The 13,465-nt window shown below is 38.0% G+C and overlaps 1 protein-coding gene across 3 annotated transcripts in view; it reads right to left on the bottom strand.

Annotated features, from left to right (window-relative positions):
- The window catches only part of LOC150109948 (zeta-crystallin-like), a 162,211-nt gene extending 159,287 nt beyond the window's left edge, over nucleotides 1-2,924 (bottom strand). For 2 of the 3 annotated variants that reach the window (XR_016548769.1, XM_090397357.1), the window contains exon 1: nucleotides 1,911-1,950. Coding sequence is in view for 1 of the 3 variants with exons in the window: in XM_090397357.1 (XP_090253483.1) it covers nucleotides 1,911-1,947 (37 nt within the window). In the remaining 2 variants the exon portion in view is untranslated. Of the gene's footprint in view, nucleotides 1-1,910; nucleotides 1,951-2,744 lie in introns of those variants that run through there. The other variant, XM_090397366.1, reaches the window with a different exon arrangement.
- Between the last annotated feature and the right edge of the window lie 10,541 nt (nucleotides 2,925-13,465).

The following is a 13,465-nucleotide window of genomic DNA, read 5'->3' on the forward strand; positions in this document are numbered from 1 at the left end:
GACGTGAGGAACTGATAGGAGAAGCCTTTATCTTATTTATCTTATAAAGAGACCAGAAACTTTATCTGGTCTCTTTCAGCAAAAGGTGAGTTAGCCAGTCTCATACAGAGGTGGGGGAGGGGGATTCACCCAGAAACTCAGGTTTTTCGTCCCCCAGAAGAGGCAAATTGGCCCTGTGAACACACGTATCTACAGACATGGGACTGACTACCTTATCCTTGAGTTATGGTTGTGGTTTAAATGTTTGCGAAAGAGCAAAGTTAGGCAGAGTTATGAGGAGTAGTGCTGATATTAATTCTCTATTAAAATCTTCTTATAGAGAATTTACATCAGTACTACTCCTGATAATTCTATCTAACTTTGCATATTCAGCAAACATTTGAACCTTGGGCTCCCCCCTACTGTTTAACTTGTTTGTTAAACAGTAGGAGGTGGGGCCCAAGGTTCAAATGTTTGCTGAAGATGCAAAAGTTAGGTACATGTTGCTGGTTGAGTGGGCCTTCCACAATGAATCTGCTGACTCAATGGAAGTTACTAAATAATAATAATAACAATTTCTCTAACAAATGTGTTCTGTCTCCATAAATCCTACACAATGAATGCTGACCACCATGTAACCTTGAAGGAAAGAATCAACCATACTGATTCATAACTATTATAATTTCATTTCTCTCCATTCTGCTGCAGATCTGGTAGATCCACAATACAGGAGTTGAGCCAATTTCAAACTCTATAAAACTTTTTTTATAGAGTTTTAAACTTTTACAACACCTGGAGCATACAGGATACACTCCAGTATAAACTCCCATATTATGTACAGATGATCTGGTAGATCTGCTGCAGAACACAGAGCATGTTGGAATTATAATAGTCATGAACCAGTTTGGACAGAGTGGATTAGTAGATCATGAGTTCAACTCACTATGTGCAGGTAGATGGATGAAAAACTGTTACTCTAAAAATACTGTACTTTAAAAGTGATGGATTATTCTGGGAATCTGAAGTATGGATATATAACAATAATTTCCAATCTGTAAAACTGTAATTCTGCATTTAAATGAACAAGAAATTGGCTACCTTTTGCTGAACTCAAAGGGCATAGTGAAAATATTTGAATGCTTGATATTTTAAGTTCTTATTCAAATTACTTAGTTAATTATTCTTCACTTTCTCTGTTACTTTTAAGCTAAATACGATTAAAAGATTAAATTTTTTACTTCAGTGTTGTAAATAAACTATTAAAGTTCTTTTTATTTTCATGAATAATGTAATCAGAACATAAACACTTAAGAGCGTTCTCAATCTTTAAATCTTAAGAAGCACCAATGAAATAACAACAAAGCATTTAGAAAAACCAATAATTGTCAACATCACCATAAGAAGATAGTATTTGGCAGAATGTTAGTGACCAGTAAAGATAAGGAAAGGTACAAGTGTGTTGATGCTGCAGCAAATGTAGCAAGTTAAAATATGTGCAATTTTTACTCTTTCAAAAAAAGTATGATCTTCCATGATAAAAAGAACTAAACTAAGTACAGGTTATCTGAAAGCAAGCTAATGACCCCAGTTTTGGAACCTTCATCACATGTAGCTGGCTCATCATCAGAGGTCTCGTTTACAGTAAGTACCCTATCATATCAAATCCTTGCATTACAAGGGGCCTCCTCCATAGCTTAACATTGTGTGTGTGTGTGTGTGTGAGAGAGAGAGAGAGAGAGAGACTTTTTAAAAGTCAAAGCTTAGGGCCACAACAATCTTAAATCTGCCACTATCCTTAGCATTCACATATATCATAAAGTGCTCCAATCACTGCTCTCCACCATGGAAATCTACACAACTTTATTATTATTATTATATTACTCTCTATTATTATTATTGTACAGGCACTTCCATGGCATCCAAAGACTCACCACAGGAGACCCAAACTATCCACACATTATCTATCATACTTGTAATTTCTCCATTAACAGATTCAGAACTGTCTCTGTCAACCAATTATTATTATTTAAATTATTATATTATTAAAATAGTTAGATCGATTCATGCTTTTCATTTCATCCATATAGTTCATTATCATTATATATTAATACATATCCTTCCTTATATTTTAAATAATAATATTTTAAATTCTAAATTAAACTAAAATTTGCAAATATTTAATATTCATAATCACTATGAAAACTATAATTTTTAAACCAAAGAATATAAACAAGATATTTAATTAATTACTAAAAAAAATCATTTAATGTTACTTTTGGGGGGGGGGGGGAGTTAAAGAATTAATCATTTTTGAGTGATCTTTAATCCAGTCTTAGAAATTTGGCAACCCTAGTGCCTGCGCGCGCACACACACACACACCCGTAACCACTCTAATTGCTTGTTTTCCTAACTTTGCCCTTCAGCACTCTCGGTGAACAAAGCTCTCGCTAGATCCCTGCATTTAAATGAATGACAGCATTATGCTAAACCTAGCAAATCCGCCAGACTTAGCGCAAGGTCCAGAAACCCTACTGTATTCTTTCTACAATATCCACGTTTCGATTCGTTTGCTATCAACGTCCTCCTCCTCAGTTCATCTCTTCATGGCATTGCAGGATACGACCTTCACCTCTCACTCTTCACTTTTGCTTCAAGAACTCCTTCTCATTCTCCTTCATATAATGCTTCTTAATTAAATTATCAGTAAATTAAAACTAATTTTTAAATTCGCAAATGAAACTATTAAAAAATGAAAATAAACTACCTGATAAAAGCGTTTCAGAAAGTTTTCGGTACACACAAATCCTTAGTGTCCTCAGTTATACCAACGGTGAGTTATGATTATGTCACTAACGTTTATTTGATCTGTACTTATAGCAGTTTAGCATATCAAACACTTGAACTAGATAGCTACTAACTCAATTCTCTTCCCTGATAACCACGGTACAATTTACTAATCAGATCAAATGCGCAAAATTTTCCAAAAACATGAAGTACAAATTTGGCGTCAATTTTGGTTAAGTGTTTTATTAATCATTATTATTATAGCTCTTTCCATGGAGTCAGAAGACTTATCGCAGGAGATCCATTGATACACTAACCATTATTCACACAATATCGATCATACGTCACCTTAAACTCATTATTACACGAGTCACTTATACCACCACTGGCAACGCATTCACCACCCTCTAAGCAAAAAAAAATTAGTCCTAACACCCTTGTTAACCACACTCTTATACAATTTCCATGCGTGACTCCTTGTTCTCTCCCTTCCTGCGCTGTATAGAAATTCCAGGGATCACTCCTCGTCCTCTCCCTTCCTGCACTGTACAGAAAAAAAGTTATCAGAATCAATCCTATGAAACCCTTTATTAACTTATATACTTCTATCATATCTACTCTCTCACGCCAATCAGCTAGTTTTTAGAGCACTCAGACCTCATAGCAAACATTCCACAGAACTGCAGTCTTTGTCACTCGCCTCTGAATCCTCTCCACCATTTCATCACCAAGGAATCCAGGTGACAACATCTGTGAACAATAGTCCAGGTGTGGCCTTATTAATGCCTTATAAAATGAAACAAAAACGTCCCAATCTCTACTTGTCAGTGTGTTCTTCAACAACAATGTAATTTGATGTGCTAAGATCGGGATAACATGTGCAAATCAAAGACCGTTGAAGGTTCGCTTATTTAAACATTGTCCTAGATGTGATATAGACACACGAATAACGCAATATAAATATGTACAGTGCAGACACTGTACATATTAAGGAAAGCGAAAGGCCCCACTGTGCCATAGCAAAGGTTACAACAGCAAATTAAATCAGTAAATAATAAGTATGTAAGTACAAAAAGTAAATTAAGTAATGCAGTATCTATCAGCTAATTCTTTTTCTTCCTTCATAGGGAGTGGGCAAGGCGTTTTAGCCCTATCTAACTTTTGGAGACTGAGTGGGCAGCTCAATCTTCACTGGTAGGTATTCAGAGATAGCTGGTCCAAGGCTATCACTAATTAATCGGTACCCAGTGAAGAAGACGGCTAGCAAGTGCCGCCATTGCGTGGTCCCTAACATTAACACAAAAATTTTAATTTGGGAAAACAGCCTGGGTTTGACGGCCGATTTTCTTGAGTTTACGGGACGAAAAACCCGGTTTGCGCTGCCCATTCCAGAGATCTAACTGGGGAACCAGTTGAGAAACGGCTTAGAAAATGTTCCTCGGCCACTACATTCGAACCCAAGTCTTTCGTCGTGAAGTAGGGTGCAAACGCCACGTCTACTGCGCTACACAGACTCTCCTGCAGTATCTATATATAAATTAAATTACAGAAAAGGATACAGCAATATACAACGTCACAGGTTACAGCAGTACATAAATATGCACATACGAAAATTAAGTTAAGCAATGCGTGACAGGGGGAAATCTTTATATGGATTTTTTCAATTGAAGATGAGTTAGTCAATCTCATGTGCAGGTAGCAGTGTTTTTTTGTCCCAGAAACTCGAGTTTTTCATCCCGCCTGCAGACAAATCGGCCCTTCAGAACGGACGCAATTTGCACATAAAAAAAGAGACTAGGATGGTGGTGGTGGTGATGTGGGCGTGGGAAGTAGATATGGCGCTGATTAGATGACATAGGTAGCAGATGTTCGGCATAGGGATTAATTGGGGTGGAGATGGAGCCATAGAGTGCGTATCCTCCCTCAAGGAGTCAGTGGGTTCTTTGGAGGTGTCAGGATATAAATAAATAAATTAAAAAAAAAATCAACTAACGCCTTTTTATTCCCGTATATACGGGAGTAGGCGGGGCCATTTAGCCCCATCTAACTTTTGGAGACTGAGTGGGCAGTTCAATCTCCACTGGTACCCAATCAGAGACAGATGGCCCAAGGCTATCACTAATTAAGCGGTACGCAGTGAAGAGAGACGGCTCAAATGTGCCACCATCTCGTATATTTAATGTCTGAAATAATGTGGGTTCTACGGTCGATTTTCTTGAGTTTACAGGACGAAAAACCCGAGTTTCCGGGAGGAAAAACCTGCTTGCCCGTGCCAGAGATCGACTAACTCGGGAACCGGTCGAAAAAAGGCTTAGAAAAATTTCCTCTAGTCGCCGACTAGACTCGAAACCAAGTCTTCCTTCGTGCGGTCAAGCGCGGAGGTGTGCAAACGCCACATCCGCTGACCTACACAGGCTGTTAAATAAATAATTATAAATAATTTTCATTTCATTATTATAAATAAATTATAATAATGATAATAATGCAGTATCTGTATATAAATAAAACTAGTTAAATTCGTTTGTACAAATTAATTCTTTGTAAAAGGTTAAAAACATCATCCAATCTATTTGAGTCTGATAACAACTGCCTGAATGTATACGGCTTGGCTAGATTCCATTCCTCGCTCTTAGGTAAAGTGTTGACACTCCACCAGAATATGACAAATAGCAAGCAGCATGTCGCATTTTTCACAAACAGGTGAAATTTCTATGCAGTCGTCAGCCCTCAGTAAATAAGAATATGTAAGATGACTGTGACCTATGCAGAGCTAGCAAGAACAACTTCCTCTCTCCTCTTCACTGGCGAATTCTCCATGCTTGCTATGCTTGCTGCGCAAACTCATTAATTGAGAAAGAAGTAATATTTATTTGTTAATAAATGGATGCATTTATAAGCATTGCATTTAGGCTTTTATTTTTGTAGACAGAAGACGTCTTAAGCTTGCGCGCAAATAATCCTCGGAGTAGCACTGTGATTTAATACGCGCGCATAGTCATTTCCGCTCCCTTCACGTAGTCTTAAACACAAGGCCATACGCAGTCAAAGCAGCTCTACCATGAGCTTCAGCCAGCCTTTACAAGTGTGCATGTTGCTTGGGAAAATTAAGTTACAACCAACTTTTTTATGACGATGTTATTGACAAATTCATAAAGAATAACCGTAGGGTAGAATTTGTATTCAAATAGCTAAATTAAAAAATATAGATCATTCATGAAATAAATATTGTATTTGTATGACTAAATTTCTAAATATATAGTTTTAAATTGTAAGTAATTCATTATTCAGCTAATCAGACTTCAATCACACCTCTCACTCCCTGAATGATAACAAGAGCAAGCATAAATTTCAAGACCAGCATTCGCCCTTGCTCCTCTTTACACATTGACCAGAATGTCAATGCTTAATTTCAGGCTTAATGTCATGTAATGTCTTTGTCGACACTTCCTTCCATGATGACTGCCATTGAGCAATTAGATTTGATCTTATAAACTGACTATAGTCTGTATATGATACTATCTAACAGTACATGGAGAAAGTATAAACTAATTTACTAGCTGAAGCTGTAGTCTCATTTCCCTTAATTCCAATGTAGCAGGGAATCCAGCACAACTGAACATCAAAATTAAAAAAAAAAAAAAAAAAAAAATTACATCAAAATTAAGGTTGCACAAACTTTTCATTTTGTACAACAGCTGTAACACCTCATACAGCACTGCATGTGGATTAATTATACATAGGAGAGGTGATAACCAGTAAAGATCTCAATGAGTCTGTATAAATTATACACTTTTGGTAGTGGTTTTCTTTTATATGCAAAGGCAAGCTGAATGGCATGCAACTCTACTACAAAATTACCTATTAGGTGGGATATGGTAGGAGATAGATGTCAGGAAATACAGCAATACAGCTAAAACAGTTGTCAGTTCTCGAACCAATGTTCAAGATGCCCTCTGAGACGGAAGTTACAAGTTTCCAAACGATCAAGTGGTCTAAATTTCAACGATATCTACGAAACCCACTTTGTGTATTGCAGAAATCATTGCTGTTTAAATCTAGAGAAGTCTGGCATTAAACATTTTCTCAAATATCTTACAAAGACAGTTTGTATGATATTTGCTTGTGTTGGATCCTATCCTGCTTTTGTGATAGTAATGCCAACTGACCTATGCGAAGAATCCAGAAAATCTTTCTCTGCAAGATTTTCTGTTCTATATTAAGAGAAAGAGATCTATAGAAGGTGACAGAAGATATTTTATCATTTCATAATGGGTATCATCACGCCCAACTGCACTATGGTGAGACAGTAAAAGTGCCATTTTTTCAGTTCCTCCTTAACAAAGGACTGACTGTATGACTCATTCCACTGGCAGAAAAATATTCTGTTTCTCTTGCTGCTTATTCCATATTGAAAATTCAAGAGGACATTAAACTTTTGCTGACATTCAGGCAGCAATTTCCCCTAAAGTGTATTCAATAGCTCTGGGATGAGCAATAACACTTTTGTTATAGTCTAAGTAGAAAAATCATGGGCATTCTATTCTTCATTTTTGGAATATTTATCCCATGCTATTTTAGAACCTGTAATTTGATTAACTGATGAGGTAAACTGTGTTCAACTGGGATCAAGATGTTTTTTGACCATGACATCTCACATAACACGGTTTATCCGGTATACGCTTAAACGCTATGGGTGTTTGTTGTGGTGGAGTATGTACAAAATATATCCGATGGTCTGTGTTGAATGTTTTCTGGCTGACGGGCATTCTTGGTTCCACCAAGACCTTAGATAAAGTTGAAATCGAGATGATGTTTTCGGATCGGAGGTTGTTGATGAGTGGACAATGCAGTCTGATAGGCTACTAAACTCTTTCATTGATAGGGGATTTGATTGGCCATGCTAGGTCAAGGATTTAGACCCTAGCATGGCCTCTACAAGCCTTAGTCATCATTGAATCCCTTCAGAGGAAGTCCTGCTTTTCTTTTTTTCCTAATGGCTTGTAATTTAAGCCTTGGGTTGGTACTCTTTTTGTTTTCATTCTTTAAACGTGTTCCATCCATTTATGCTAATATTTTTTTATTTTTTCTATTACCGATTCCTGGTTTAATTCTTTCATAATTACTTCATTTTTTGTGATCCAATAGAATATACTTTGCAGTTTTTCTCATAAACTTCATTTCAGCTGTTATTAATTTTTGTTTGTACACGTGTGATACGCGAAAGTTGCTTCTTCTGCAGCAAGATTCTTTTCTTCTTCCTCCCATCTCTTTCTTGGTAAAGAAATCACTGACTTTTGCACTTGTACCAGCTCGAGGTGCAGATTTACGTCTTTTCGTAGCAATGTGCTAGGTAATGTCGGACTTTCCGCCATGCTCGACGCTAAACAAACAACCACAAACCGTACACTCCACTTTATCTGTCACGTCCAATTTAGTCGATTTTTTTAAAAACGGAAATTGAGTTTTTAAATCGTACAATCACACTTGCTTTTCGGAATTTTCAACGTTCAAAAGGGACACAGGAGAATTGAAAATCCATACATTTTAACAACAGCCATATAGTAATTAATATTCTGAAAGCACAAACCTTTTTTTCTCTCGGAGCAAGTTTCTAAAATGGCGTGGGTCAAGCGGACTTTTCCGTGCTATTTAAAGCTCAGCCAATATCACGACACACGCCAAAATGTCAGTGCACATTCGTACTGTTCTAACGAACTTATCATCGTTGCAGTGTTGCCATCACTCGCTTTGAGAAAATAATAACGCGTCTACATTTCAAAGGCCAGAAAGGTGTATGCATTTTGAAAGCACACCCGGGCTATTAACGCGAATGTGACGCAATGTTTACAGGTCGAAAAGTGGTTCCCTCTTCATGAAGCACTAATGCTTCATTACTCTCGTGAAGAGGACAAGTATCAGTGTACTGTGTTCAATTTTAGGAATCACGTGAAACAATTAGAAGAGTCTTTATCGGGAATAAATGCAAAAATATAATATCGGTGATACTGATATTTCATGGATGAGCACCGCACACCTAGCACACTCAGAATACTCGCGCCTGATATATATATATATATATATATATATATATATATATATATATATATATATATATATATATATATATATATATATATATATATATATATATATATATATATATATATATATATATATATATATATATATATATATATATATATATATATATATATATATATATATATATATATATACAGGGTGTTCGGGATAAATTTGACATATTTATAATTAATTATATTTTTCCGTAAGTTACATGTATTAACACACACTTCTCTTCATTTAAAAGTTTGGACCCTTCTTCATTCATATACAAGATGTCAGAAAGGATGGATAGCTGGAACCCACCTGAATCATGGAAGAGAGTAACTTGTATCATGATGATTCGTGCCCGCCATCAAAATAAGGATATTACGACTGCTGCCCAATGCTCCCTGAATACAGTAAAAACAATCAGGCATGAACTAGAGACTTGCAATGGTGACTACGAGGATGTAGCAAGAAGAAAGATCCCTAGCAGACGATCTGATTGCGTTCGTACAGCAGAATTCCTCGCAAATCTGCAGGAACAGGTGTTGAAGAACCCTGGCATTGGAATTCGGGCTTTGTTCGTGGAGTTGCTAACTGTAGTCAAGCCCTGGATAACAAGGGTAGCCAATGGTAGGCCGTATGTATGGCAGCAGGATTCGGCCCCTTGCCACACCTCTGGGAAAAGTCAAAAATGGTTGTCTGAAAATTTCTACGACTTCACCAGTCCAAATGTTTGGCCTCCAAACTCCCCAGACCTTAACCCCATGGATTATTTTGTATGGGGCGCAGTTGAAAAAGACACCAATCGCACTTCCAGTAATACAAAAGCCCAGTTAATGGATAAAATTAAAACAGTTTTTGCTGCCCTTCCCAGGGAGACTGTAGCATCAGCTTGTTCGAGGTTCCGAAGCAGAATTGAAGCTGTGATCGATGCTAATGGTGGTTATTTTGAGTAAATCTTGTTGATAGTATTGTAATTAACTCTGCCTGTAATGTTTTTTTGTCAATTCATTAAATTTAATAGATACAAAGAAGATTTTCTTTTTCCTTACGAAACTGTCAAATTTATCCCGAACACCCTGTATATATATTATTACTATTACTATTATTACTGGCAACTCCAGGGAGTCATTAGACTCATCGAGGGAGGCCCCAAATCATATTCATCACAACTATTTGACATTCATACAGTATCTATCATACCTTGCCTTAAACTCATTCACTGTCACAGCATCCACTACAGACTCAGGGAGCGCATTCCACTCATTCACTACTCTAAAAGTAAAGAACCCGGCTCTAACACCTTTACTAACCACACTTTTGCCCAGTTTCCATGGATGTCCCCTAGTCCTCCCACAACCAGCCCTGTTCTCAAAAATATCTTCTGAATTAATTTTATAGAAACCCTTCACTAATTTGAATGTCTCAATCATATCTCCCCTCCTCCACCTATCAACCAATTTTTGCAACCCACAAATCCTCAACCTGTTCTCATACGGGTCATACCACAGACCTGCTGTCATCTTGGTCACTCGCCTCTGGATCCCCTCCACCTCCTCCCCATCAAGAAGAAACCTAGGTGACCAAATCTGAGCACAGTAGTCTAGATGGGGTCTTATCAAGGCTCGATAGAGAGGAACAATAACCTGCTTGTCTCTGCTTGTCAACGTATTCTTCAGCAACCAAGTGATTTGATGAGCTGTTTTGGTCACTTTTGCAATGTGTCCCCTAAATTTCAATTCCTTATCTACCAACACTCCTAAATCTCGTGCCTCATCAATTTCCTGGAGCAGGGTTCCACCAATGCAGTAAACTGCCGCCAATCTTTTCACTCCAAAATGCATAACCTTACATTTTGCCACATTAAACTGACATCCATTCTCCTTAGCCCAGACCTCCAATCTGTCCAAATCATCCTGCAAAATTTTGACGTCATCTGTATTCACTATTGCCCTACCCAACTTCGCATCATCCGCAAACAAATGAAATGTTACTCTCAGATCATTTTCTATATCATTTATGAACAAATTAAACAGCAGTGGTCCAAGAACAGATCCTTGTGGCACACCACTAGTCACAGGCCGTCTTGTGGACTCTACTCCCGAGTAAACCACTCTCTGATATCTCTCCGTCAACCACCCTCCTATCCATCTCACCAACCCTATGTCCATTCCCATATGCTGCAATTTACTGATTAGAATTCCATGTGGAATCCTGTCAAAGGCCTTGGCTAGGTCCAGTAGAATCACCGTAAACCCATTACCCTTATCCAGTTCAGCCGTCACTGTGTTATAATACGTCAGCAAGTTACTGAGGCGTGACCTACCCTTCACAAAACCATGCTGTCCCCGATACAGTATCCCATTTTCTTCTATCCAATCTTGTATTTTCCTCTTGACTATTTTCTCTAAGACCTTGACAATGATTCCTGATATGCTAATCGGTCGGTAATTTACAACAGCAGTCTTGGAACCACCTTTATGCAGTGGAACTATTTTCCCCTCTTTCCACCCGCTCGGGACTAACCCAGACCCGAGACTCAAATTAAACAAAATGGTCTAGGGTACTGACAATTCTTTAGCTGCTTCTCGTACTACACGAGCTGGTATACCATCCAATCCCACAGGTGTATTGACATTGAGGTTATGCAATAGACTACTCACCTCCACTTCATTCACCACAATTCCCGTATAATCTACTGGTTTGTTCGTTTCTGCAATGTCACCACCTGGATGATATATTCTTGCAAAGTGCTCACTCAGTAAATCAGCTAGTTCAACTGATTCAGTTACCTCCCTACCATCGGCATTCTATAAAATCATTCTGCCATGTACATTTTTCCTTTTACTTGCTACATATCTAAAAAACTGTTTAGGATTCTCTTTAGCCTGCATGGCCAATGTTCTTTCGTAATCCTTTTTTGCTTTTCTTACCACCCTCGTCACCCTTCTGGTCTGCGCTTTATACCATTCATGTGCCTGCCGGTCACCATTCTCCTTAAATTCCCTCCATAGTTGTTTCTTTTTTTGCAACTCAAACTTAATGGTGTTATTCATCCATTTATCCCCTACTTGATTTATTATTCGGAGTCTAGGTATACAGTCAACCATTGCTTCATGCAAGCACTTCTTAACTACCTCCCATGCACTATCAACTTCTAGTCCTTGCAGTTGTAAATGCCATGGCACTGAACCAATCAAACTCCTAAGCTTGTCATACTTTCCCGCCCGATAATTCCACATGTACCCTGTCTTAATTGAAAATTCTACACCTTTAGCCACCTCCCCAGTTAAGACCCTATGATCACTCTCACCGACTGGTGGCAATGTGGTCATATTTGTTACAGCCAAATCCTCAGATGTAATTACTAGGTCAAGCACTCTCTGACCCGTAGTATTTTCCATTACATGCTGTCGCAGATAGTTATCCCTTAATAACCGCATAAAATCCAGTTCCTTCCTCCCGTGTGTCCTCTCCTCACTCCAATCAATGCGACCATAGTTGAAATCTCCCATAATAATCACCCTCCTTCCACCCATTTCTTCTATTTGCTTGTGCATACTGTCACCACCAGCTTTTCCATCACCTGGTATATAGCAGCACCCAATTGTATATTTAGTTCTGCTAGCCGCAATCTCACACCAAATGGCCTCAAATGTGCTCTTTTCTCTATCCTGCAATTCAACTTCTATTCTCCTTGACTGGAACTCATCAGCTATCATCAACAATACTCCTCCCCCCATTTTATTCTCTCTGTCATTCCTGAACACACTATACCCATCACATTCAATCCCACTAGTTATATCATCTACAGTCAGCCATGTTTCACTAATACCTATAACCTGTGGTCTGGAAGTGCCAACCATGGTAAAAAACTCTTCCTTCTTGTTCCTAATACTCCTAGTATTAGTGTACATGAATTTAAGACCCCCATTAGCCCCAACCCTACCATGATGCCTTATATTAACTATCCCACTCTGATTTGTTGTCCTTATTTGCTCTGGCATATTATATTCATTCTTACATTCAACTGCCTCCATAAGGACTGTATCTCTACCCCCACCCCCTAACAAATCTAGTTTCCCTGAATTTGCATATCCACTACATTCAACAACACTTTCTCAAGTCTTCTTACACCGTAACCATTGAAATGCAAGACATCCATCTTATATAGATCCTTTCGCCCATCAAACTCACTCCACACATCCACAAATTCCACACCACTCGTCATACATAACCCACGCATAAAGTCATTTGCAATTATAGCCCTCCTTTTAAAATATCACTGTCATACCGTGGCAAAAGACTAATCATTCTAACTCTCTCACTCTTTTCTTTTGCTACCTCAAACAATTCATTCAGGTCTTCTATCATTTCTATTTTATATCCTTTCAAATCATTCGTACCTGCCACAACAATCATTTCTTTCACCTTTTCCTTTTGCTCTCTAATAGACGCAGTTATGTCCTTTATGGTCGCACCAGGTTGGTACGATTTTGTCAAATCCTCTACTATCACACCTCGTACTAACGAGTCTCCATACAGCACTCTATCCTTCATTTTGTTCATGTTCACATTCATACGTCTATTTTTCCTGTCATACCTTTTACTATTGGTTGGTTCATTCAGTCT

This window comes from Typopeltis vanoorti, chromosome 1 (genome assembly GCF_054136105.1).
Source record: "Typopeltis vanoorti isolate ZY-2024b chromosome 1, IOZ_Tvanoo_1.0, whole genome shotgun sequence".
Lineage (NCBI taxonomy): Eukaryota > Metazoa > Arthropoda > Arachnida > Uropygi > Thelyphonidae > Typopeltis > Typopeltis vanoorti.